The sequence below is a fragment of the Arachis hypogaea genome, chromosome 3 (assembly GCF_003086295.3).
Source record: "Arachis hypogaea cultivar Tifrunner chromosome 3, arahy.Tifrunner.gnm2.J5K5, whole genome shotgun sequence".
NCBI classification, from domain to species: Eukaryota; Viridiplantae; Streptophyta; class Magnoliopsida; order Fabales; family Fabaceae; genus Arachis; species Arachis hypogaea.
In genome coordinates this window covers 30,758,469-30,784,680 of record NC_092038.1, presented here as the reverse complement: position 1 = coordinate 30,784,680, position 26,212 = coordinate 30,758,469, and the positions used below count along the sequence as shown (strand labels likewise).

The following is a 26,212-nucleotide window of genomic DNA, read 5'->3' as shown; positions in this document are numbered from 1 at the left end:
CACCCATCCCCCTGACAGTTTCCCTTCCCAAAATCCTTCCCTAATCCCATCTTAACTTCCTTTTTACCTTCCCCAAACTCCTTTCACTCCCATCACATGTCCCTCTCTCCTACTCCCCTCTTTGACCAAACCCTTCCACCAACCCAAATCCCAAATCGTACCTCACTCCACTCTATATATATACCCCTCACCCCTCTACATCTCATACCCACACAATTTCCTCTTTCTCTTTCTATTCACAAGAAACCCCAAGCCCCTGTCCTTCCCCTTCTTTTCTTTTCTATTTCTATTACTTGCATTACAATTTTATTATTATTTTCTTAACCTCCCCCTTACATAATCCATTCCCCATTGGTCCACCCCTCTTATCCTTCTTTCTATTTTTCTCGAGGACGAGCAAACATTCAAGTTTAGTGTTGTCACTTCGCTTGTTCTCTATTTGATTTCATGACACTAAAGAGCACTGAGACCTCAAGAAAGAGGAAAGGAAAGGAATCGGCCACCGGTAATTATGATTCAAGAAGATTCCACTTTAGATTACATGAGGAGCATTTTTATAAGGTCACTTCCAAGAAGACTGTGATTCCGGAAGTGAAAATTGCACTTCAACTAGACGAGTATCCGGAATGCCAATTCCAGATTCGGAGGCGAGGATGGAAATTTCTGTGCAACCCGCACACTAAGGTTGGATAATTGATGGTTCAGAAATTTTATGACAACCTTTGGATCACTTATAAGGATGTCGTCGAAGTTAATGAGAAGCCACCAAAGTTTTGTGAGAGGAAGAATCCGTGACTTTAGTCCAAGGAGGATCTGACAGGCCCTTTATTTTCCACCCCCTGATCATATGGCAGAATGCTACAGTGAGATGGTGAACAGAGATCAGCACTTAGACCAAGTGCTTGCTGAGATATGCATTCCGGAGCCCAGTGGAAAATAGGTTCGGAAGGGAGACCGTACCAACTTAGGAGTAGTGACCTTTTTCCTTTGGCTAGGGGATGGCTAGACTTCATCCGGAAGTCCATCATGCCTACTAGCCACTAGGGGTGGCAAACAGGCCTAAACCCGACGGGCCGCCCGCGTAACCCGCCAAAAAAGGTGGGTCAGGCTAGAAAATTGGGACCACCAAATAGCAAAAGCCCGCCTAACTCACACCGCTTAAACCGCGGGCTTTGGCGGGGCGGGGCGAGCTTTCCCGCCAACTTAAGATTTTTTTAGTGAGGGGGTATTTTTGTTATTTTTTTGCCAAAATCTAACTTCCCCGAACCTAACTTACAAGAGTATGAAGATAAAAATTGAGTGTTTTGGATTATGTTTATGTTATTTTGGAGACTATTTATAATTATGTTTTGGATTATGTTTATTTTGCTTTGGAGAGAATATTTATACTTATATTTTGGATGAAAACTTGGTTTATAATTATATTTATCAGATATTTATAATTACGAAGACTTTAATGTTTGTGAGTATAAAAAATATAATTTTTATGCTATTAGAAATTATAAATTTATTAATATGATTGTGAAATTATAGATATTATTTAGTAGTTAATAGTAAAAAAAGGAGTTTTGGCGGGCTTAGCCCGCCAATCCGCCAGCCCGCAGTTAGGCGGGGCGGGGCGGGCTTCCCCGCTTGCCACCCCTACTAGCAACCGGTCCGAATATACCGTGGATTGTGCTATTATGATTCACTACATTATGAAGGGAGAGGAGGTGGAGGTAGAGGACATCATTGCTCAGCAAATCTATAGCATTGCCTCCAACTCCTCTACACATGCTAGACTGAGCTTCCCACATTTCATTTACCACTTCTATGAGGCTGATGAGTGGATATTTTATATCATTTTTTGTACTATTTTCTTAGTATTTTTAGTTATATCTTGTTAAGTTTTACTATGTTTTAGTAGGTTTTAGGAAAAAAATTACTTTTTGGATGCTACTTTGAGTTTTTGTGTTTTTATTATGATTTTAAGTGATTTTTGGATGAATTTAGCAAGTTTTGACAAAGTCTGATTCAGAGACAAAGAAAGGACAACAGATGCTGTCAAATCCTGACCTCCATGCATTCCAACGAGCATAGATACAGAGATCCAATTGATGTACTCTCAACGGTGTTGGAAAGCTAACTTTCAGGACTTTCCAGAAATATATAATGGTTTATGCATTTTTTTGGAGAAGACTGCCCAAAACGGGCGTTGAACGCCCAACTTACCCCTTTTCTGGTGTTCAACGCCCAAATAGGACTAAAGCCAATGTTGAACGCCCAAACCCAGCGTTCAACGCCACCAACGGAGCAAAGAAACAACGTGGACACTCCCTAGTGGGTGTTCAATGCCCACTCACCCAAGTTGGATGCCAATCTCAACCTAAACACTCACCAAGTGAGCCCAAAAGTAGATTTTTTGCATCTTTAGCTTAGTCTATTTCAATTTTGTAATTTCTAATTATTATTAATATCTTTTTAGGTCTAGTTATTACTATAAATAGAAGGAAGATCACTCTTGTTAAGAAGGCTTCATCTTTATCTTCTTCCAACTTATCATACATTATTTCTGTAAAGCATGAGCGGTTAAACCTTCTAGGTTAAGTGGTACACGAAATTGTGATCATCAATGGCGCCATCAATATGGTACGCTCAATTGCAATCTCAACTCTTTATCACAACTTTGCACAACTAACCAGCAAGTGCACTGGGTCGTCCAAGTAATAAACCTTACGCGAGTAAGGGTTGATCCCACGGAGATTATTGGTATGAAGCAAGCTATGGTCATCTTGTAAATCTCAGTCAGGCGGATTCAAATGGTTATGGAGGATTGATAATTAAAAGATGAATAAAACATAAAATAAAGATAGAGATACTTATGTAATTCATTGGTGAGAATTTCAGATAAGCGTATGGAGATGCTTTGTCCCTTCCGTCTCTCTACTTTCCTACTGTCTTCATCCAATCCTTCTTACTCCTTTCCATGGCAAGTTGTATGTTGGGCATCACCGTTGTCAATGGCTACAGTCCCGTCCTCTCAGTGAAAATGTTCAACGCGCTCTGTCACAGCACGGCTATTCAGCTGTCGGTTCTCGATCATGTCGGAATAGAATCCAGTGATTCTTTTGCGTCTGTCACTAACGCCCCACAATCGTGAGTTTGAAGCTCGTCACAGTCATTCAATCCTTGAATCCTACTCAGAATACCACAGACAAGGTTTAGACCTTCCGGATTCTCTTGAATGCCGCCATCAATTCTAGCTTATACCACGAAGATTCTGATTAAGGAACCCAAGAGATATCCACTCAATCTAAAGTAGAACGGAGGTGGTTGTCAGGCACACGTTCATAGGTGAGAATGATGATGAGTGTCACGGATCATCACATTCATCAAGTTGAGGAACAAGTGATATCTTAGAACAAGAATAAGCTGAATTGAATAGAAGAATAATAGTAATTGCATTAATACTCGAGGTACAGCAGAGCTCCACACCTTAATCTATGGTGTGTAGAAACTCCACCGTTGAAAATACATAAGAATAAGGTCTAGGCATGGCCAAGAGGCCAGCCCCCATGATCTAAGATAGCATAAGACTACTCAAAGATAGCTACCCAGATGTCTAATACAATAGCAAAAGGTCCTATTTGTAGAGAACTAGTAGCTTAGGATTTACAAAGATGAGTAAATGACATAAAAATCCACTTCCGGGCCCACTTGGTGTGTGGTTGGGCTGAGCATTGAAGTATTTTCGTGTAGAGGCTCTTCCTGGAGTTAAACGCCAGCTTTTGTGCCAGTTTGGGCGTTTAACTCTCATTCTTGTGCCAGTTCCGGCGTTTTACGCCAGAATTCTTGAGCTGACTTGGAACGCCTGTTTGGGCCATCAAATCTCGGGCAAAGTATAGATTATTATACATTTTTGGAAAGCCCAGGATGTCTACTTTCCAACTCAGTTGAGAGCGCACCAATTGGGCTTCTGTAGCTCTAGAAAATCCACTTCGAGTGAAGGGAGGTCAGAATCCAACAGCATCTGCAGTCCTTTTCAGCCTCTGAATCAGATTTTTGCTCAGGTCCCTCAATTTCAGCCAGAAAATACCTGAAATCACAGAAAAACACACAAACTCATAGTAAAGTCCAGCAAAGTGAATTTTAACTAAAAACTAATAAAAATATAATAAAAACTAACTAAAACATACTAAAAATATACTAAAAACAATGCCAAAAAGCATATAAATTATCCGCTCATCATTAAGGATAGGAGCTCTGCTCATTCTTATGGACTAATATCATTACTTTTCTACTTTAATATATGTTTGATTCTATTCTATGATAAATTTTTGTTCTTCATCCTTATGAATTTGGGGTGGAACTGGCGTATGACCCCTTATTCTACATGAGTTCTTACGAGTCCCTAGCAGGATAGTATTGAGCTGCAGCTTGAGAATGCATCACAGGATCCAACAAGTTATCTGGACTAATTGGAATAAGTTACATAAAATCTCGTTAGTCATGGGTAACTGAGGTTTTTGTGGCGCTAAGGCTAGAATCATAGAGCTTCATTCTCCGATCCGGAAGATCCGACCTTGTCTGTGGCATTTTGAGTAGGATCACCAGAGATTAAATTGTGTGAATTTCACCCTCGTTCAGATTGAATGACCACTGGTCTTGGCTTAATCACTTACAGCCTTTCCATTGAATGAATCACTCATTGTTAAGGTAGTCAGTAAGAAGTATTAATCCGAAAGAACAAGCATCTCCGAGGCCTTAACTGATTTCTTACTATTGTTTCTACGTCAATTCTTTATTGCTTTCATTATTGTTTTGTTTATGCGCCTACAACAACAACGATCAACTTTTTATTTGCTTGACTAAGATCTGCAGGATAACCACTGATTGCTCAATCCAACAATTCTCGTGGGATCGACCCTCACTCACCTAAGGTATTACTTGGACTACCCGGTGCACTTATTGATTCAGTTGTGCGAGTTCTAATTTTGCGCACCAAAAGCCGCTAGGGTCCACAGAGGAGAGCAAGTTGAAGAGGAGGCTCAGCAAGACCAGCCTCCCCCGACTCAAGGACACTATTTTTTGCCTCAGGAGTACTGGCAGCAGCTCACAGCCTCTCTTGAGCAGATGAGGATGACATAGGATTAGTCGCTGGGAGCAGCTTACTTTCTCCTTCGATCAAATGAGGGCAATACAGGAGGGTTTTTCAGCTTACTTACTGCAGCACCATGAGCTTTTTCAACTGAGGCATGACTTTGGGCGCCTGAGAGGACCAAATGGACCACAGCTTGAAAGAGAAACTAGAACTCAAAGAGTTCCCCAATTAAATGCATGTGGTGTTTTTATGTCAAGTAAAGTTTGAGACAAAATATTTAAGGTCACGACTAGGCTCAAGGTGTAAAACACCAAAGAAAAGAAAAGAAAAGAAAAATGTTGTGTTCAATGATTAATCTGAAGTAAAACGGCTAGAGAATTCATAATATTATCCATATTCTGATTCCGAATGACATTGACATTCCTAAGATTCAAAGGATAGTGAGATGCCAACACTATTCAGGGTTCAGTGCTGTTAACCCTACTTTGAGACAGATAGGAGCTTCATTGCATACTCAACTCTCATGCAAATTTACATCTAAAGTTTATACTATTTTCGGTTGCTTGAGGACAAGCAACAATTCAAGTTTGCTGTTGTGATGCGTGAGCATCTTTCTCATCTTTTCCTAGTGAATTTGGATTTGAATTTCTTAAGTTTAATCAAGAATTATGTATTTTAAGCCACTATGAATGCTACTTTGAGTTGTGTGTAATTTGGTTTATTTCAGGTAGCATTCGAGCGAATTTGACAGAGTTCAGAAGGAAGAAACGAAGCCTTGGCAGCGCAAGAAGGTGGCGCCAAACTTGGCAATCTCCAAGTTTGCGCCATGATCATCACAAGCCTTCCATTCATGCTGGCATGGTGGCACCGAACTTGGGAAGGATCAACTTATGGATATATATATATATATATATATATATATATATATATATATATATATATATATATATATATATATATATGAAATGAACATTATGAGTAGATTTTCTTTTTTTTTCTTTTGTTTTCATTTTCTTTTCTGATAGTAAGTACATGCAGGCAAACTTAGAGATGGGTGTGAGATTATAATTGAAAGAGTATCATCCAATGACAAGAGGCAAATATTTCAGCAGTTCCTCAATGAAATTTTGGTTTCCAATATCCTGCATCACAAAAATCTCGTGACATTTCGCGGTTATGCCTTTCATCATGAGAAATTCCTGGTAGCACATGAATATCTCTCCAATGGCACTCTTGCTGCTTATCTTGAATGTGAAATCCAACATAATAAATGCACATTACCTTTGCTTACTCGAATGGAAATCGCCATCGATATTGCGAATGCATTGAGCTATCTTCACAAGCATGGCATCATCCACCATAACATAAACTCCAGCAATATTCTGCTAGATAAGAGCATGTGTGCTAAAGTTGCTGGCTTGCACTTATCAGTTAACAAGGAAACTTCCAGAGGATGTTTCTGTCAATGCCACCAGCATTGTTTCAATTTCAAGTGATATAGCAAAAACTTGTGTTTACATTGACCCAGAGTACGTGTGTCTCATGGCAGAGTCAGCACCAAGAATGATGTTTATAGCTTCGGAGTAGTGTTGTGCGATTTGATATCATCCAAGCTTGCTAAGTATTGGGAAGGTTGTGACCGAGAAAGTATTGCTGTCCTTTTAGGCAGAAATATTGAAAATCAAGCTTTGGACTAGGTATTGGATCCAAGAACTGGCTTTGAATCAGACCATAAGATCATGCAGGTGATGACTGCAATGGTGGAGCTTGCACTTAATTGCATGGGATTTCCACAAGAACTCAGGCCGAATATGTAACAGGTGCTAGATATCCTCAATGGCAAGAGACTAGAGAGATATAAAACAATAGAAGGTGCACAACCATTTCCCCCTTCAATGGATTCCACCCATTATGTTGGTTTAGTGCACATATTAAGGTGTACTATAATCAATGAATGATGGTCTAAAACATTCTTAATCTAGTCAACGACATGTATTGTTGAACAAAGTCATGAATAAAAAGTGGCTTGTATGCAATAGACATGCACCTAACTATTTTTTCCTTTCATTCATCTTTCCCAGCTTTCAGAATCTTTGACTATGCTGATCTCAAAAAAGCTACCATGCAATTTCGTTCAGATAGGATCCTTGGAAAGGGAGGGCTCGGCTGCGTATTTTATGGTAACATGCTAACACTATAAATCCTTCCCGCATATATTTAAAGAATAAAATAGTGCTCACATGTCTCATATTTTTGTACAAGTTTATACTTATAGTAGAGATGTTTGGTTAGGGATGAAATATGAGATGGAAATTTTATGATTGATTAAATGCATAAATTTAAACATATATATGGTTTTATGAAAGTTTATTTTAACTTTGTGTTTATCCTCACCGTTTCTACTATGTCAAACATACAATGCAACATGCCAACATTCTTACAACCTTATGCTTAGTTTCTGTTGTTATTTTTGACCAACCCACATTCAATTTCACTACTTATCAACTTACACTTGTAAGAACTCTCATATTTTTATCACAATTCACACACAACATATGAGACTTAAGAACAATAGGTATGCATAATTTGTTCTTTTGGCTTGCCACTGATATTAGGAATACTTCAAGATGGACTTGAAGTTGCAATAAATTCCACAACATGCGGGAAAATTCTCTTAAGCAATTCATGAATAAAATCGAGATCTTAAGACTCTTGCACCATAGAAACCTGGTTTCACTCTACGGCCGCAGCTCTGGAATATTTCCAAACAGGCAGGGTTTCCTATAGAAGTGATGTATATAGCTTTGGAGCGGTCTTGTTTGAGCTCATATCATCTAAACCTGCATTTTGGAGAGAAGTCCCACATGGCGAGGCGGTTGGCCTTGCTAAGTTTGCAATAATCAAACTGTTAAATAACACATTGAAGGAGCTAGTAGATCCAGATATTGGGTATGATTCAGATAAAGATGTACCGGAAATGGTAACAGCAGTGGCAGAGTTGGCCTTTCAGTGCATTCAGTGTCCTAAAGAGCTTAGACCTTCCATGAAACAGGTGCTGGAGACCCTTGAGGGTATAAAGAAGGGAACATGGGGATTCAACCAGATAATTTAGTCTCAATTCTCTGCTACTGCATATTTATATCTCCAGTTACCTGATTCTTATTCACACTTTCTTGACAGTTTGAACTCATCCTATATAGCATAATTCTATTTCTTCTGTTAAGTTTATTGAGATGTAGCATATATTTATATATCTATTTGCAATATATAATTTTGAAGACACAAGCTATGGCATATCGTGGTGCTACTACTTTGAATTCTGTTAGAGTACTACATCATTCTATTGCGTTAGTTGTTATTCTCTTCTTTAATATAATGATCATTCTTCTACAAAAGTCCTATTTGAAATTGAGTGTCATTAGAAATGTATTGAAGTACTTGCATACGTTCATGACCATGGTAATATACAGTAGCCATAAAATTGGACAAGATTTTGATGGCTCATTTGACTTAAAACATTTAAATTTCATCCATTCACGGTTGAATCTTGTTTCATTGACTTTCACTGAAGAAATTTCATCCATTGAAATTGCTTCATCTTTTTAAGAGTACCCAGCTCTGCTGGTTTTTGTTGAGTGACATGTAACTCTGATTGTTTTGTCCCTAGATCTGACATGCAAGAAAATTGTGAATTATAACCATCAAGTAACTGAATAGAACTTCATGAAATCTGAAACTAAGACTATGTTATTTGGTTGAATCCCCATGTTCCCTTCTTTATTCCTTCTAGGGTCTCCAGCACCTGTTTCATAGAAGGTCTAAGATCTTTAGGACACTGCACACACTGAAATGCTAACTCTGCCACAGCTGCTATCATTTCCATCAACTTTTGGTCTGAACCAAACCTGAAAATTGGATCCACCAGCTCCTCCATTGCATTGTTTAACATCTTAGTGATTCCGAACTTGGCTAGAGTAACACTCTCTCCATCATCCAACAAGCTAGGTGGTTTTGATGATATGAGCTCAAACAAGACCACGCCAAAGCTGTAGACATCGCTTCTATCACTGACTCTTCCAGATTCATAGTAATCTGGATCTATGTAAGCATGAGCTCCCACTGGTATGGTTGAAACATGTGTTACAGAACTCGGAAGTGACCTTGAGAGTCCAAAATCCGCAACCTTAACAGTCAAGTTTTCATCCAAGAGAATGTTGCTTCCTTTTACATCACGATGGATGATGCCTGAATCATGAAGATATACTAATGCGGTTGCAGTTTCAAGCCATGATAACTTTTCACTGGAAGGTCCTTGAAGATGTTTAGAAAGGGTGCCGTTGGAGATGTACTCATATACTAGAAGATGGTTCTTGCTGTGACGAGAGCTGCAGCCATAAAGTAACACCAAATTTTTATGCTGCAATAAACTTAAGATCTCTATTTCTTTCATGAATTGCTTGATGGACTTGTCTGTCTCGTTGTGGAAACGTTTTACTGCAATTTCGCGCCCATCCTTAAGTTTTCCTAATCACAAATGCACATCATTGAAACAGAAAACTTTACAAATCAACTTCATCTATGAAAATTTTACTCCATTTTTCACAAAGGTTATTGTCTAAAGTTTGAAACAATCTCTATGCAGAGATTGAGATTTGAAACTAGTCGGGATTTTTATACAACAGTCAATAAGGGAATAAGATCCCATTGGTACACTTTTTTTTTTTTTTCTTTAAATATATGTAGAAAAAATGTGTCATTTGTTAGCATCTTACCATAGTAGACAGTTCAAAATGTTTAGTTGCTTCTTCAAGTTCAGCATGGTGGAAGATTTTAAAAGCTGAGACAGATGGATTCATAATAAAGTAGATAATCCTTTGTTAATTATGCTAACACCAAAAAGACAATGTGAAAACCATGAAGGATTAAAAGGGACAAAGAAAATGGTCTCAAACCTTTTTCTGACTTTGTTTCAAATCTCTCATGTTTTATATCATTGAGGATCTCTAGCACTTGTTCCATGTTTGGCCTTAGTTCTTGTGGAGATGACATGCACTCAAGTGCAAGCTCTGCTACAGCAATTATCATCTGCTTGATTTTATGGTCTGATTGGAAGCCAACTCTTGAATCCAACACCTTGTTCATATCTTGGTTTCCAATTTTTTTGCTTAAAATTGTAGCGATACTCTCTTCCTCGCAACCTTCCCAATACTTAGCGAGTTTGGATGATATAAGCTCACACAAAACCACTCCAAAGCTGTAAACATCAACTGTGGCACCAACCCTGCCATGTGATACATATTCTGGGTCTATGTAACCACATGTCCCTACTACATCACTTGTAACATAGGTATCATTGATTGAAACTCCTTCTGGAAATTTCCTTGACAAATGTAAGCCACCAAGTTTAGCACAAAGGTTCTTGTCTAGCAGAATATTGCGGGATTTTACATTGCGATGGACGATGCCATGATAATGAAGATAGCTCAATGCATTTGCAGCATCAATTGCAATGTCTAATCTAGTGAGCCAATGTAGTGTGCTGCTGTGTGAGATTCCAAGTTGAAGATAAGAAGCAAGAGTGCCATTTGAGAGGTATTCATGTGCTAGCAGGAACTCCTTATGATGAAAGGCACAGCCATGAAATGACACCAGATTCTTATGAGGTAAGATATTTGAGATCAAATCTTCATAGAGGAACTGCTGGAATATGTGCATCTCTTTATTGGAATATCTTTCAATTGCAACCTCACGCCCATTCGTTTTGCCTACAAGTGTATACCACCAGAAGAAAGTAAATCTAAACCATACATTCTTTCGTATGTGTCCTTTCCCAATTCCCACTAAGTTGGATTGACTACATAGATCAAAGAAGTCATTGTGCCGTTTGTAAGTGTTGAGTTCATTGAATAACTAACAATCTTGATGATGACAAACATTTTATATAGTCCTTATTTACTTGTGTGCATCAATATCTTATTCAAGTATTGCAGGTCACGAAAAGGAAAGATCTTCTAAGACCAATAATGTAGCAAGCAATATTTCAGGCATATCAGTATTCATGGAGGAAAATCTCCTATTACCGGATTGTGACTAACAATTCTAAGCTAGGTTGAGGTTTGAACTTTTGGATTGGTGTTTGTAATATATTTGATTATAGTGAAAATTTAACCATGGTTTGTGATAGAGACTGGATGTAGGTCTCATTGCATATGGAGACTAAACCAGGATATATGACTGTCTTAGCTTCTTCCCTCATCTTTGTTACTGTCATTCGGTACGAGAGAAAAACGAAAATTATCTCCTGTTTTATTGATTTACTGCTCTAACAATTTTAAAGTATTATATTTCCTTTGATTTCTTGACTCAATCCCCTTCTTATGGCTTAGGGAAACCTTCACTAAGTATTGGGATGTGACAAAGTTTTATGTTGGTTGTCTTCAGCCTAACACAACCCTACATGGATTCAAGGACAGCCTTTCATCATGGCTATATTTTGGGATGCGACAAAGTTTTATCTAAGCTGTTGGAGGCCTAACACAACTCTACAAGGATCCAAAGACATGTCGAGTTTCTTTCGTACGTGTGATGTGTATGCTACATATTGAGTGTGAGACACTGAGATGACTAGTACCCTATTAATCATTCAATGAAATGTAGACTCAACTTATATTGTATTCACATCTCATCTGATAGTGAACAACGGAGAACTGAGAATGTAAAACCATGTAGGTGCATATAACAACTATTCCTTATTCTCTTACCATGGTAAACTTTCTCCAAGTCTATCTTTTCAAGCATATTACATTGGTCAAAATTATTTGTAACTTTTGCAAGTTCCCGGTAGGATAAGATTGGCCACTTTATCTGAATTGAATCATTTGGAGATGTGCCAGAAGTTCCGGGGAAGCAGCTTTGAAAGAGATCGCTACATAACCTCATAAGGTCAGTACCAAGTGAAGTATGGCCACTTGTTCTGCTTAAAGATAACAATGTCACATAATTAGAAAAATAAATAAATAAATAAATAAATCATTTGAATTTTTACAGAAAAAGAGTGAATAATTGCTAGATAGAAAACAATAGTTACCTACTTCTTATTAAGAGAGAAAATATTTTTCTTGATCATTTTGATAAATAAATCCAAAAACAAATTCTAACCTTCTAACATTTTTCAGGAATTAGTAACTATGGATAAATTATCCCTGGTAGTGCAGAAATTAAAATAGGAAATAAAAAAAACTGTCAAAGAACACGTAGTCAAGGGAAATGCACAATAACATTACAACAGGACAAGAAACTACTTTGAATCGGTCATGTATCCAAAAGCAAAATGTAATTGGATATTTCAATATATCTTTGTGTTAATTCCTTCTTTGTAAGGATCATGAAAATTTATTCACACAAATTTTAAATTTAAGACCAAAGAAAATTCACGTTTAGTTAGATGAAATAGCAGCACTGATACAAGGAAACATATCATACTTTTCAAATCACAAAACATCAAAGAAAGTAGTGAAAAGAAAGTATTAAGAACAGAACATACCTCTAAAAACGTTGAGGTTGCTTAATAAAATGGTAACAACAATGATATTTCCAAAGGAATTAAGAGCAAATAAATAAAACAAAAAGAATGCTGCTTAATCCTAAGATACAGTACTTTTAAGCGATTTTTAGCTCCATAAAAAGACAAAGCAAGACCAAGACGAGTGTAAAGCAAGTCAGCAGTCAACATGTATAGACACGCTATTGCAAGTTGTCAAGTGATAATGGTTGGGTGGTTGAGACCAGAGAAATTTCGAGGAGGAATCAAGTGAAAGAACATAAAATGAAAAAATACCATATCCAACTCAACCTTAAGATAAAGTGGGACTAACTTCATACACTCCTCACACTTGCAACATTAACAATAAGGGTCTCTAGTGCCTGCTTCATAAATGCCCTTAGTTCCTTAGAACATTGCAGGCACTGAATGGCAATCCTGCCACACCTGTTATGGCTTCTCCTATCTCATTGTCTGATTGAAAACCAAGGCATGGATCCACCAGTTCATGAAATTCTTGGTTTTGGATTTTGCTGATGATAACACTAGACAGTTTTAACTTCATGCTGATCTCTATTCAGATCCAAAGCTTTCATGGATGTTAAGATCTCAGACTAAAACCACCCCAAAAATTTTAAGTGTCACTTTTGTCACTAACCCTGTAATACTGGAAATACAGTGTGTCCATATAGCCATTAAATAGTAAGTAGTAACCTCTTGTGAAGAAGTTGAAACAACCAACAGAAGAGTGTGCGAAAGGCCAAGGTCTGCGACCTTAATGCAGAAGTTTTAATCCAAAAGAATGTTAGCAGATTTTACGTGCATGTTTTTCAAAGAAGAACTTGTAAGGCAAAACTTAAATTGTAAAAGAAAATTGCTAAAATAAGAATTTATTTATTTTTTTGTACAAGTCACCTTTTCATATCCTACTCACATCAATAGCAAGGCAAAATACTAGGGGAAGAAATATGGAATTTTCTCTTTCTTTCTTTAATACTATGGTTCTCAAGGTGAGAATTTTCTCTTTCTTTCTTAATTGGTTTCTTACCATACTTAGATCACTTAATTAATTTGATTAACAATTCTTTTCGGTTTTCCCTTGTAAGATTAAGGTATTTCTTTGCTAAATGTGTAACTTAGGGATTTGACTATATCGGAGGCAGTGATCACAGATCATAATTCATAGGAGTGTGTGTGAGTGATGCCAATTCTCTCATTTGTATCTCAGTGTTTCTTCTTCCCTAATGGCAGTGGAAGTAAACACCACGCTTCACATCCAATTATTGGTTCTGAGGTAAAGGGGGGAAGCAAATTGGTGCCTCTGGATTCTGAGGAACCAAGCAGTGGTGATGATGAACAACATGAGCCTCTGGATTTTAAGGTTTGAAACAAGCTGGGATGAACCGGTGGTTCCTCTAATCTCTGATGAGTTACCAAGTGATCATCATCAAAATCAATCACTTTTGTTGGTTGATTCTGTTTGCTGCCACATAAATGAGGTGTTTGAGTATTCTGAACTTGAAGAAGCCACCAATAGTTTTGACCCTAGTAGAGAACTTGGATCTGGAGGATATGGGACAGTTTATTTTGGTAAGAACATTTACATTCCTTCTATTTCAGTTAGTATGTAGTTTCATTCTCTTTGTTATAATAAAGTTATTTTAGGTTGTTAGGAACTTTGATTGTTCTAATCATGCATCCTACATTGTAGCATGATGGTGTGCTTCATCAACATAATTATATTGCAGTTCATCCTATTATATACCTTCTTAAGCATGAGTTAGTTGATCATTCAAGATGTTACCATAGATCTTTCAATCCAAACGATTTTCTCCCTCTAAAATTATTATTATTTGAATGACGATATGAATCCGTGTTTAAAAAGAATTTGAAAAGCTAACTGAATAACTGCAATTATGGTCACCAATCATTCGAAATAAAAATTATTCAGAAAGAAAGAGCAAATAAATTTTAGTTACCAATGGTTTGTGATATGGTATCAGGGTATGACAGAAAAATTTAGAATACTATTCTTGTTACTCTCATTCCTCTAAATAAAAGTATAATTTAGCATCAGACAAAATAGAGACTTATGTGTGAGGCTTGTTAAATATATAAAATCATTCAGGATTCGTATGCCTATGCCTAATGGTCTAACCTTTTAGAAGAGATGATTTATGACAAGATGCAGTTACATTGTCACATGTTATTAAGCAATGGCAAGAATGTAGTAATTGGAATCATGTTATTAACTCTATACAGTTACTTGCCTGCAACATCATAACAAGATTTACTAGTTTTTGTTTATATGCAGGAATACTCAAAGATGGACGTCATGTGGCAATAAAGCAGTTGCACAAAGACATGCTGAGAAGTTTAAGGTTGCATGACGAGAATTCCGAGAGCAATGATAGACTCACCAAGTTCTCAAACGAATTTGGCATCATGAAAATCTTGTCCAGCTATATGGCTGCACCTCTCCTCAGAGCCATGAAGTAATGCTTGTGCAAGAGTACATTCCCAATGGAACCGTTGCAGATCATCTTCTCAACAGGAGCTCTCCTCCGTGGTCTACGCGACTAAACATCGCCATACAGACTGCAGAAGCGTTGGCTTATCTACATAGTTCTAGCATAATCCACCGCAATGTGAAAACTAGCAACATTCTGCTTAAAGTTGCAGACTTTGGATTATCGCGCGTTTTCCCATAAGGTGTTACTCATGTTTCCACTGATCCTGCTGGGACTCCGGGTTATGTTGATCCAGAGTACTAATAGCATGGCCATCTTTCTGTTAAGAGCGATGTGTATAGCTTCGGAGTAATATTGCTTGAGCTGATAAAGAGCCTTTTCTTTCCAACTTTGCCATGGTTAGAATCAGCTGTGGGAGACTCCAGAATATTGTTGACCGAGATCTTGGATTTGAGTCAGATGATTGAAATACTAAAACAATTACCGCAGTGGCAGAGTTGGCATGGAAGGTCTCAATTGAATAACCTTGTGAGAATTGAAAGTTGTTGAAGCTCTTAGAATGCTCTTATCTGGTGTTACAATAATGTCACGATTGTTCAAATTCTCTCATGCTAGCATGGTGATTTATTTTGAGAAGAAAATAAATAGCTTAACCAAAGTAAAATATCACTTTTATATTTTACTAGAGTGAGACCCGCGCAATGCGCGAAGAGATAAATTATTTATACTATATAGTATATTTTAATAAATATTATATTAAAAATATTTTAGAAAACATATTATAAATAAATTTTGAATTTATTTATTTTTATAAAAGACATAGGTTATTTATATTAGAGTTATACAAAATTGTATTTTCTTTTTTTTTTTCGATTTACATTAATGATTACACTTTGTCTTTTCTTGCGGTTTTTTCGGTTGCAAATAATTAAAAAAATAAATGAATTAGAATAAAAAACATAAAAATATTATATTAAATTTAAGGAATTTTTGACAATTAGTATGAGAGATTAAGAAATGAAGAATAGTAAGAGTCTTAATATATATAAGTTATAGAATTTGAATATTTGTAACTGAAATTTTTTATAATTATTATTATTATGACACTTTCAATATGTTTATTGCATTTGATTAGTAGTTGATATTTCAATTGAATAATAATATATAAGAGTTTTTTGTTTTAATTTTTTAAAACATTTTACTAAATAGTAATTAGTTGATTTTCATCTTTTGTCAAGTTATTAGAATTGCTGATGTGGCATCATTAACAAAGAAAAGATAGCTTAAACTCATTGTGGAGAGAGTTGACATCAGCTTTTATAAATAGATAAATAGATAAATAGATAGATAGATACTTCCTCTGCTTACTATAAATAAATACCATGTCTTATATATATCTTATATACTTCCTACCATAACCATTCCTATTTTCATCTGTAAAAGATATTGTGTATTGGGACACCGATTAGATAAAAAAAACTTCCTTATCAATATTTTACAATGGTACTCTTACCCTTAAACAAAACCTTTGTTCTTCTTCTCATACTCTCAAAACTCAGACTCCAGCCTTCTCCGGCAAGAAACTCTAGTGGCAACATAGATTCTACCCCCGGTGGCGAGGGAAGCAGCTCTTGAATCCCTGCTTTGCATCTCAGCCTTCACCACTGTCCGCCATCGTTATGATCAGATCATCAACTCCCTTGCCATTTGTTGAAGTTGATGTTATTGTGTTGGACTGTTGGTTTTATAGATCTCAGATGTAAAAGGGGGTAGGAAGGAAAATGATAACGGCAAAATGGCACTAATTTTATCATATATTTAGTTTACTGTCAAACAAGATATAAAAATGGTTATTTTTGTGTCTATATCTCAATGTATATTTATGAGTTTCTCCAAACCAAATGTATATATTTGTTATGAAAATAAGTTAATCAGTCAATTTCTCCGGTTAAAATAGTTTTTAGAAAATAATGTTACTATAAGCATCCACTGAATATCATAATCAATCAAGCTATTCCCCACAGCTCCAAGGAGGATTAAATTGCACCATAGCAAAAGAATTTGACAACATACACGATTAAAGATAAATAAACAAGTTGTAGGCTAGTTAGACTATCCCAAACTTTATAAACTCAAGATACTAAAATTTTAGTTGTGGGCTTGTTTAATTAACTTGCCCAGCCCAAAAAAGAAATAGCAGAATGGAGTCAAGCTTGATTGTCGAAACAACTTAAATATTCAAATTTCTAACAAACCAATGACCAAAAAACAAAATTCTAACAAACTAGATTTCTTGATTTAAATCATAAATGTCTACTAATTCTGTTCCTGTGACAGCCGATTCCAAGGTATAGCTAGTTGAGAATGTGAGTAATATGAATGATATTCAGAGTGAATAACCCACCTGTGACCTTGTGAGTCACTTATATTTATAAAGTTGTATTTGAAACGATTATCAGCATTTCCGTAATTGTTTTGAAGTGTTATGGCTGATCATGCGGCAACTGTGTTTTAGTGATTCGCTTGGGGTTTATGTAGAGAGTTTGCGGAGAGATTTCTGTGCCGATTTGGGTTGGCACGTGGTTATTTGATTTTATCGGATAAGTCGATTAGGAGAGCAAAACATGTACTCCATGTACTACGTGTTTATTTAGTTTTAAGCAGATTCCGATTTATAGGTTTATTTGAGCCGAGTTATAACCAATGGATTATAGTCCCCAAATTTGATCTGTGAAAGTTTTCAATTAAACAGGTTGAGGTTATGAGTTTTTGTGGTGTTATAAATCGGAATGATAAATATAGCTCGGAATAGTGATTGTAATCATAGTTCGGAATGGTGATAGTAATAGTAGTAGCCTCCAAGTTTAACTTGTTGTATGTTGAAAAGTGATAGTCATGCTTGGAATTTGATGCAGGTAAATAGTAAAGTAAAAGAAATTTGAGAATGATTAGAAATAATGGTTAGATAAGGAGGATAAGCCCCCAGTTTGATCTGATGGCATGGAGAATAACATATTTTTTTGAAAAAGATATTTGGTATGCATCGGCTTCATTTGGACTGATTTCGACTTATAGATACAAATTTGTTTGGAGTTATTATTCCGAATGTCGGGTTGTTTGGATTGAATCAGACTTTATAGAAGAAAATATGATTGAATTTGTTCCAATGTATAATTGTCGGATTGTTTGGATTTGGTTTTGTTAAAAACTGTTTGTGCTTTTGATGAACTGGTACTCAATATTGTCAGATGAACTTGTTTGCTTTATATATGCGATGGTTTTGTTTCGATATGTCTATAAATTTTCTGACGATGTTTGAGTATAGTGAGGTATAATAATTGTTCTGTATACCATTCGATGCTTTGGAATAGTTTGATAAAAAAAGTGTTTTTGACTTACAGAAATATTGATGAGAAAAGAGGTAAACATAGACCTGGTTTGGCAAGTGTCAATAAATAATTATATAAGATAGGCTAAGTGACCATTGTTGATAGGTCAAATGAATATTGTTGGTTGTTATTGAGTTGTTTGAAAAATTGGTGAACCGATATAATAGACTGGTTTAGAATTAGGAATAGCATATTTGGAGTTGTACAACTTATGAATCAGTTTGCTTGAAATTATTCCGACTCATAGGTGTTGGGTTGTTTGAAATGAGTTCTACTTATAGATGTCAGTTTATTTGAATTGACAGATAGCTTGATAGCTTGTGTGTTTGAGAACCGAAGTATAGCTCGGTTTTAATTAGTTGATTAAGCTGCAAATATTTGTTTGTGGATAGTATCTTCAGAAAATAGAGGAGTAAAAGTCATGAGTTACTTAAAAACCAAATTATAATTAGTAAAGAGAGCTGAATTTGTATAATGGATTGCGTATCCTTTTAGATAAGCTTGAGCGGTTGACTCAATATCAATGAATTTGTAATTTACTTTTGGAATTTGACTATCCAAATTGTAATTTTGTTTTGGTATGAAAAGAATTGGTGATATGTAACTTGGTAACATGCTTTATGGGGGAGTATATCTTGGTCGAAGATTTGTACATGATTCTGAAGATTTGTGGCAGAGCGGTGGTTTATATTTATTGTGTATGAGATACTGTTAGGCTAGCCTTTGTATATTGATTTTGGTGTCGAATGGTCGTTGAAAAGTGCAAACTGTCCAAGTTATAATATAATCCGCATGGCGGTACTATTGCTGTAGATGTCTATAGCATACCAGATATGCTTAAAAAAGGTCAATCAACAATGAAATATAGATTGATAATATTGATAATATACAACCAAATATAACGTGTCCAAAGTTGTTATATAAAATGGTAAGATACATTAAGGTAAAATAGTTCAAGTAGATAGGTTAGTGTATATCTTATAATAGGCCATGTCGTGTTGAAGATTAAACTAAAAGAATATATAAGCAGTTATTTGCCTCTCAATTATCATTCAATTTAATTCATGTTTTTTATTTTTTTATTGTATTGTAAATTTATGTTTTGAATTCCTCGGTTAAAACTATAACTAAATCCCTTTATTACGGGAGCAAAATAATTGAAGAAAATAAAAGAAAAAGACTTAAATAAAATACCATGGATTAAATACTGAGCAGCCAAAGGAAGAGCCTCCTTAAGACTCTTTCATCATTTAGTTCTTCCTCTTCTAAAGTTTTCGCTTTAGAAGAGGGATGTCGTCATCGGATAGGTGTCCAAGATGTCTTTCTAGCCAGGAATCGGTTTTACATTGTATTCGGGATTGTCCAAAAGCTCAGCTTGTCTGGAATAGGTTGGATATTTCTTGTCATCCTTTGGATTTGAAGAACTGGTTCTTGTATCATAGCAGAGAGCATCCGTTCAAGTTCTTTTCGGGACTTTGGTGAATATGGCGAGCAAGGAATAATGACATCTTTAATCCCATGAAACTTGGCCTCCGAAAAAAGTGATTTGTCTGGCATTAACTTCAGAAAAGGAGCTTAGGAATATTTTTGAATTACAACGTATGTCTCTTCCCTCTACTCTAAATAATTTTTGGAATCCCCCATCCATTGGTACTTTTAAGATTAATTGTGATGCTAGTTATTTTGGTTCGGGTGATAGTGTTGGTTTTGCTTGTGTTATTAGAGATTGTACTGGGAGCTGGCAAAGGGAGTGTTTGGGAATGATTGAGAGTAATAGTATTCTTCAAGGAGAATTGTTTGCTATTTGGAGAGGATATCTCTTAGCTTGGGATGTGGGTCAACGAGATGTTATTTGTGAGATGGATTGTGTGGAAGCATTTAATCTTGTTACTCAAGATGGTTTTGGGTTTATTGATCCATCGACGCTCAAAATAAGAGATATTATGCATTGGAATTGGCTTGTTGACTTTCATTTGATTATGAGAGATGCAAACACGGTAGTAGATACTATGGCAAAGATGGCGATGAAGTTACAACTTTCGCATATGGAGCATCTTTCACCTTGGGAGGAGTTTAAGAGTAGTCTTAAACGGGATTATCCATCTATTTAAGCAGTTCCTTGTTTTGTTTGTTTTGTTTTTCTTTGTTTAATTTATTTCAGTCACCAAAAATACTGAGCAGCCAAAGTGTAGTTTTCAAAAGAAAATAATAATAATTATTATTATAGCAATGACAATGTAAACAAGAACGAAAAAAATTTGTTGTAAGTTGACTTAGATTCATATATGATTCAACTCTTGGTTATATATCAGAAATAATAAAATTAATTTATTTGATCAAATACTTGCATAATTGTGCTAATTTAAAATTTCTAACGAAAACATAGGAACTGAAAGTGTAGATATGAGATAGTGTAGATATGAGATATGTAGTTAAATATTATGTATCGTTAGATAATGTTAATGTTACCAGAGCATTTGTTTCCTCTATTGATGGGTTTGGAGTGACTATTATCACAGCTATTATTTTCAAAGTGCGGTACCATGACTTCTCTAATCCTTTTCATCACCTTGTTTTTTAGTTGACTTTAAATTTATCTTTTCATCACCTTGTTTTTGAGTTGATTTCAAATTTGTCTTTTTAAGTTGACCTTAGCATTTCATGATATAATAATATATAAGATCGTTCCAATTTAGAAAAGAAGTTAAATGTGACAATGCAAACGCATATTTTGAGTTTATTGACTAAAGCTGAAGTTAAACTTCGTCAATCTAAGAAACAAATAATTGAAGTTAATGAAGGAGAAACACAAATAGGACCATATAAGCATCGAGCAATCAAAATGCAATTGAAAAATAAAATAGTATTTACTAGCAATATCAATGTAAAAAGAACTAGAGAAATTTGCGATAGATAAACACAATTTAGAATAAATGTATCTCATTGTGTAAATAAAAATAAGTAATTTTGCATTTATGCTGCTTCATTGAAAATTAATTAGAAAATATTATAAGAAAGAAAAGAACAATCAGTATAAGAATAAATGTTGTGAAGAGAGTAAAACAATGTGAGATAAAAAAATAAGGTAGAATTTGTATTCACAAATAATATATAAATTCCAAATGAGTTCGAAAGATTTGCTGTTACTAAAGGAGTAGAATAGATGATAAGTATTTTTGAACTAATATCTTGAAAGTATGAAATTATTCCTATTCAAATTGTTTAGATTCTATGGAATTTTATTATTGATCAAAGATAATGAAATTAATTTTGCTATTTGGTCAAACAGTTATATAATCGTACGAGGCCAACATTTCTGATGTAAATATGAAAATCGAAAATGGGTAGCATGTAACTAAAACAGCATACCGCTAGAAAATATTAACGGAAAATTTGAAATTTATAATGCGTTGCAGAATTTTGCTCTTTCGCCATTAACTATTATCTACATTCTATCTCATATTCTACTCGTCCGAGTACTACCAACAAATAAAACCAAAATCCGAAGTATTCAAACACATTTTTCACAAAAATCAAACATGTAACAGAAACATGCAACCAAATCCTAATATTATCAAATTTGTTTGCCTAAAGCCAGCAGTTCAAAATAAACAAAGCCAAATGGCTATAAGTCTAGAAGTTCCAAAAACACACATACAAAAACAAACAATCCACTACAAACTAAACATTAGGGTTTTCACCCTCACCCTCAATATCATCATCATCCTCAACCAACTCATCGCCAACAACTACTTTGCACGGATCTATTGCAGACAAATCCACAGCAGGCACCAGAAGCTTTTCTTGCTCAACTGCTCTCTCAAAATCAGCAGTGAACATTTCAAGCCCATGATCTTTCTTCTTAGTCTCAAGCTGTTTCTTCTCAACACCAAGGACTATCAACCTAGCTTCCAAAGCAGTCTTTTCTTTGCCAAGTTTTTTCCCAGCATCCGCGGTGACTATCAGTTTTTCTTGTAAAGAATCCACCAAATCCAGAGCAGTACGGAGCTTATTCCCCTTCTCCAAATTATCCTGCATCAGTTTATCAACCTTAGCTTTATCAAATGAATCCTCGCATGCTTTAGCTCCTGTGTTCGGCCAATAGACAACAGTCGAGCTCCAATCACTTGGAACAACTAGCAAGACAAATCACATCAACACAAGTTAACACTACTAAAACAAGACAAATAAAGTTATTATACCTGAAGATACTGACAAACCCCCATATCTCCAACCTCCTGAACAAGCTTGACATCAGTCGGATTCTGACAATACTCATCAGCCACCATACTCAACGGTAAGTGTTCACTCCAAAGAAAGGTCAAGTCCTGATCTCCTCTGTACCCATGAAGCGCTCTCTGGTTTTTAGTAACACGCTTCACTACTCCAAATCAATTTCCTTCCCGCCGAGCTTATCCTCGGCCAAGTTCACAGGCCTCTCCTTCTTTCCATCAATCCTTTTTCGCTTAAAGCTCACCTTTTTAGCCAACGGTTGGTCAACCTCAGCACCCTTTTCTGCAATAGTATGACTGCTTAAACCTTGTTTTTCGACCGAAAATATGCTTGCAGACCACTGGAAGTTACCTTCGGAGCCTTCTCAACTACAAAAAAGCAAAAAGAAGTCACATAACATATCACATGCATACCCTACAAAAATCTATACAACCATTACCTATATATCCCGCCAAAGCATCTTTATCCATCTCCAACTCAAGAAATTCCACCACAGACAACAAGCCAGAAGATGATATATAATTAACCAAAAACTCGACAACCATGTCATTCCTATACTCCATTCTATCCATACCCGAAATCTGCCTCGGCCTTGGAACCCAAAACAAAGGGAATTTCTCCAAAAGACAGTTATCAATATACCAAGGAAACTCGTCATTAGCAACACTAACTTTCACAAACATAGACTTAAAACCCTTATAGGAAGACCTATACAAGCTAAAAATAGGTCGACCAGGAGCACTGGCCAGGTTCAACCAGCAACCTCTCTTAACCCCCTTACATTGGAAAAGCACAAAAAATACTTTCAATGACGGCTCAACTTTTAAATAATCCATTAAAATCTCAAATGCTCTAACAAACGCCAGGAGTTAGGATGTAACTGAGATGGTGCACACTTAAGCTGCATCAATACCCCACGCTCAAACTCAGAAAATGGAAATTTCACCCCCAAATCCACGAAAACACAACTATACATAAAGAAATACTCGAATCCCTCACCACGGTCATAAACACAATCAACGGCACTACACGGCAAAAGCCTAAGACTAATACTAGTACCTTCCCTAACCCATGACGATACCGAGCCTAGCTAAGACACGCTCTGCTCATCATCGAAAACAGAAGAGTACGTTTTCACAGACTCCACTACCTAGGAAAAAGGATCGTTAGGGTCCCAAACCCAAACTTCCTCCACAATCTTATCCTTCTCATCAACAACCTCTTTATTTCCCTTACCCCTAACAGGCGTCCCCACCATAACCCGTTTTCCTTTCTCCATTTCACAAAAAAAAAAAAGCAGTAAAAAGAGAAACCAAGTCAAAGAGTGACTAACCTTTCTTACTCATATTTAGCAAAACAATCCGATATTGTAAAAACCTAACACAAAAATTCGAAGAGACAACTAAAAACTACCCACTATCTCACCACTTCCACTCAGCAAACCCACAACAAACCCTATCCGTTGATACAAAAGGGTGCACCATAAATCAATGGTTACTATCCACCACCGCTTCGTTACTCAATAAACATTAAATGCACCTGTCTTTTCCAAAATCACCTTCTCTCTCTTCCAAAGAAAAAACCCTTCGAATCCAATTTAACCGCCAAAAAAACATCAGCCAACCCTCATGTTTTTCAAAATTCGCAATAACAAAGTTGAGCTTGGGGGCTTCGACCACTTCTGATTCCGAGCTATACCTTTGAAGCTCAACATGTTATAGCTCGGTTCTTCAAAAAAGGTTTAGTTTGGAGGCTATGATCCGTTACCGAAATTGACGTAACAGCTCGGAATCAAACGTCCGCAAATCCCTCTAACCGAACCACCACAAATCCTAACTATCAAAGCACTAACAGAAGACTCCGTCAAATTAGCGACGGAGATACGAATAACAAATCTGATACGAATAACAAATCTCACAACAACTCAAAATATATATACTAGTAAGCTACTAAGATAGATGTACGCAACATATTCAGTTTTATTTTGAATTATTTCACACTCATACTTACTTGAGCGTTGGAGTCTCTTTGCAGGCGTCCAACGCCGCCTCTCCAACAAGTAGACGACATTCCATTCTTCTGCTCCAAAAAAAGCCGATCTGAACAAGAATAGGATGAACTATACCTCGAAGCGTACAGATCCACACATGAACAAATTCATTAATTTATTAAAACAATGTTACGTTCATAGGAAAAATGACATTGTTATATAGAAATATTATTTATACACTGTCAGATTGTCTACTGCGGTTCTTGATAGTTGATATGCAAGCTCAATCGGCTAGAAATATGAAGGAGACCTTGCTCAAGGTCACAAGCATACTTGGTGACATTAATATGCTTAAAGTTTTATTTTGTACTTTTACTCTTAGAGAAAATAATGCTTTCTTTTCTTTAAGATGATTAAATGATATTTTTTTCTTTATTTGTCAAATATAAATTCTTCTCTCTTGTAAGATTAGAATATATATTAATTTATTTAGGTATTAAAGCTTAATTTTTAAAAGAAAAAACGGAAAAAGGCAAAATTCACATGTACTTTGTGAAAAATTTACATTAAATTATACCAGTTTGGTTGAGCTTAATTACCGTTTTAAGATATTATCTGAAACTAAATGGTATTTTATGCCTGGACATAAAAGTGTGAATGTCTAGATTAAGGATTTTGATTTTTTGTCAAGACTGTAGTGGGAGTATCTATGAATTTTGAAATATTTATAAATAGAAAATTTAACTTAATCATATTTTTTAGTTTTTAAAGTTATTTATATTTTATTTATTATTTTATTATAAAACGATTTTTTTATTAAACTACAGTCAAACTAATTGAACTAATTATTTTATCAATTTTTAGCAAATCGAAAGTGGTTCGATATCTAATGGTTTGGGAGTAAAACCTACTCCTCTTTGTGAGTACTAGTTTTATTAAAGTGCATCAAAGGATCTTCCTATCGAGCAAAAATAAAAGAAAATCTAAAAGATAAACAAAGTAAACATTGAAAATAAATTAACTGAATTTAAAATGAATAAAAGTTGTAAATTGCCTTCAATAGGATCGAAGGACTTTGAAATTGAAAAATAAAATGCTGAACTTTCAAAGGAAAACAAGGTAAATGTGTCTGAAAGATAAATTTGCAAAGAAAATAAAGATTACAGGAAATAGAAATGTAAAGTAAAGACATGGAAGGAACTCTATAGAAAAATGACTCGAATGCAAAGTAAGTTATAAACTCAGTAAGTCGCAGGAGATATGAGTGTGTTTGAGTGTTTTTCTAAAGTAAAGTTTCAACTCTTTTTCCATCCATCTTTAATCTATTTATTGAAGTCCTTGACCAATTAGATTCAAGAGTAACTTCTGCGTGCGCTAACTTTTGAGTAATTGTTTGCGTTCTTTTTGTATAACATGGGTAACTCCCAACAATCAACTTCAAATGATCTTATTCTTCGACTAAGTATATCAACTGACTTCTATCCCTTTTTCTTCTATCCCTTTTTCTTC

At 35.6% G+C, this 26,212-nt stretch overlaps 2 protein-coding genes and 1 long non-coding RNA gene across 3 annotated transcripts; 2 read left to right on the top strand and 1 right to left on the bottom strand.

The window, feature by feature from the left end:
* The first annotated feature begins 4,488 nt into the window (after positions 1-4,488).
* Positions 4,489-8,192, top strand: LOC112775772 (LEAF RUST 10 DISEASE-RESISTANCE LOCUS RECEPTOR-LIKE PROTEIN KINASE-like 1.2). Its single transcript, XM_029297409.1, has 4 exons — positions 4,489-4,492; positions 5,808-5,897; positions 6,119-6,535; positions 7,852-8,192. The coding sequence occupies exons 1-4, from the start codon at positions 4,489-4,491 to the stop codon at positions 8,190-8,192; spliced, it is 852 nt and encodes a 283-aa protein (XP_029153242.1).
* A 287-nt stretch (positions 8,193-8,479) lies between these two features.
* Positions 8,480-12,784, bottom strand: LOC112790118 (uncharacterized). The gene is made up of 4 exons (XM_025832353.3): positions 12,624-12,784; positions 11,842-12,053; positions 10,033-10,845; positions 8,480-9,604 (listed from the first exon to the last, which is right to left on the bottom strand). Exons 2-4 carry the CDS (start codon positions 12,017-12,019, stop codon positions 8,823-8,825), a joined length of 1,773 nt encoding a protein of 590 aa, XP_025688138.2. The 5' UTR covers positions 12,020-12,053; positions 12,624-12,784; the 3' UTR covers positions 8,480-8,822.
* A 151-nt stretch (positions 12,785-12,935) lies between these two features.
* LOC112790117 (uncharacterized) lies at positions 12,936-15,755 on the top strand. The gene is made up of 3 exons (XR_011877097.1): positions 12,936-13,630; positions 13,761-14,210; positions 14,935-15,755. It is a non-coding gene; the product is annotated as an uncharacterized lncRNA (long non-coding RNA).
* The last annotated feature ends 10,457 nt before the right edge of the window (positions 15,756-26,212 follow it).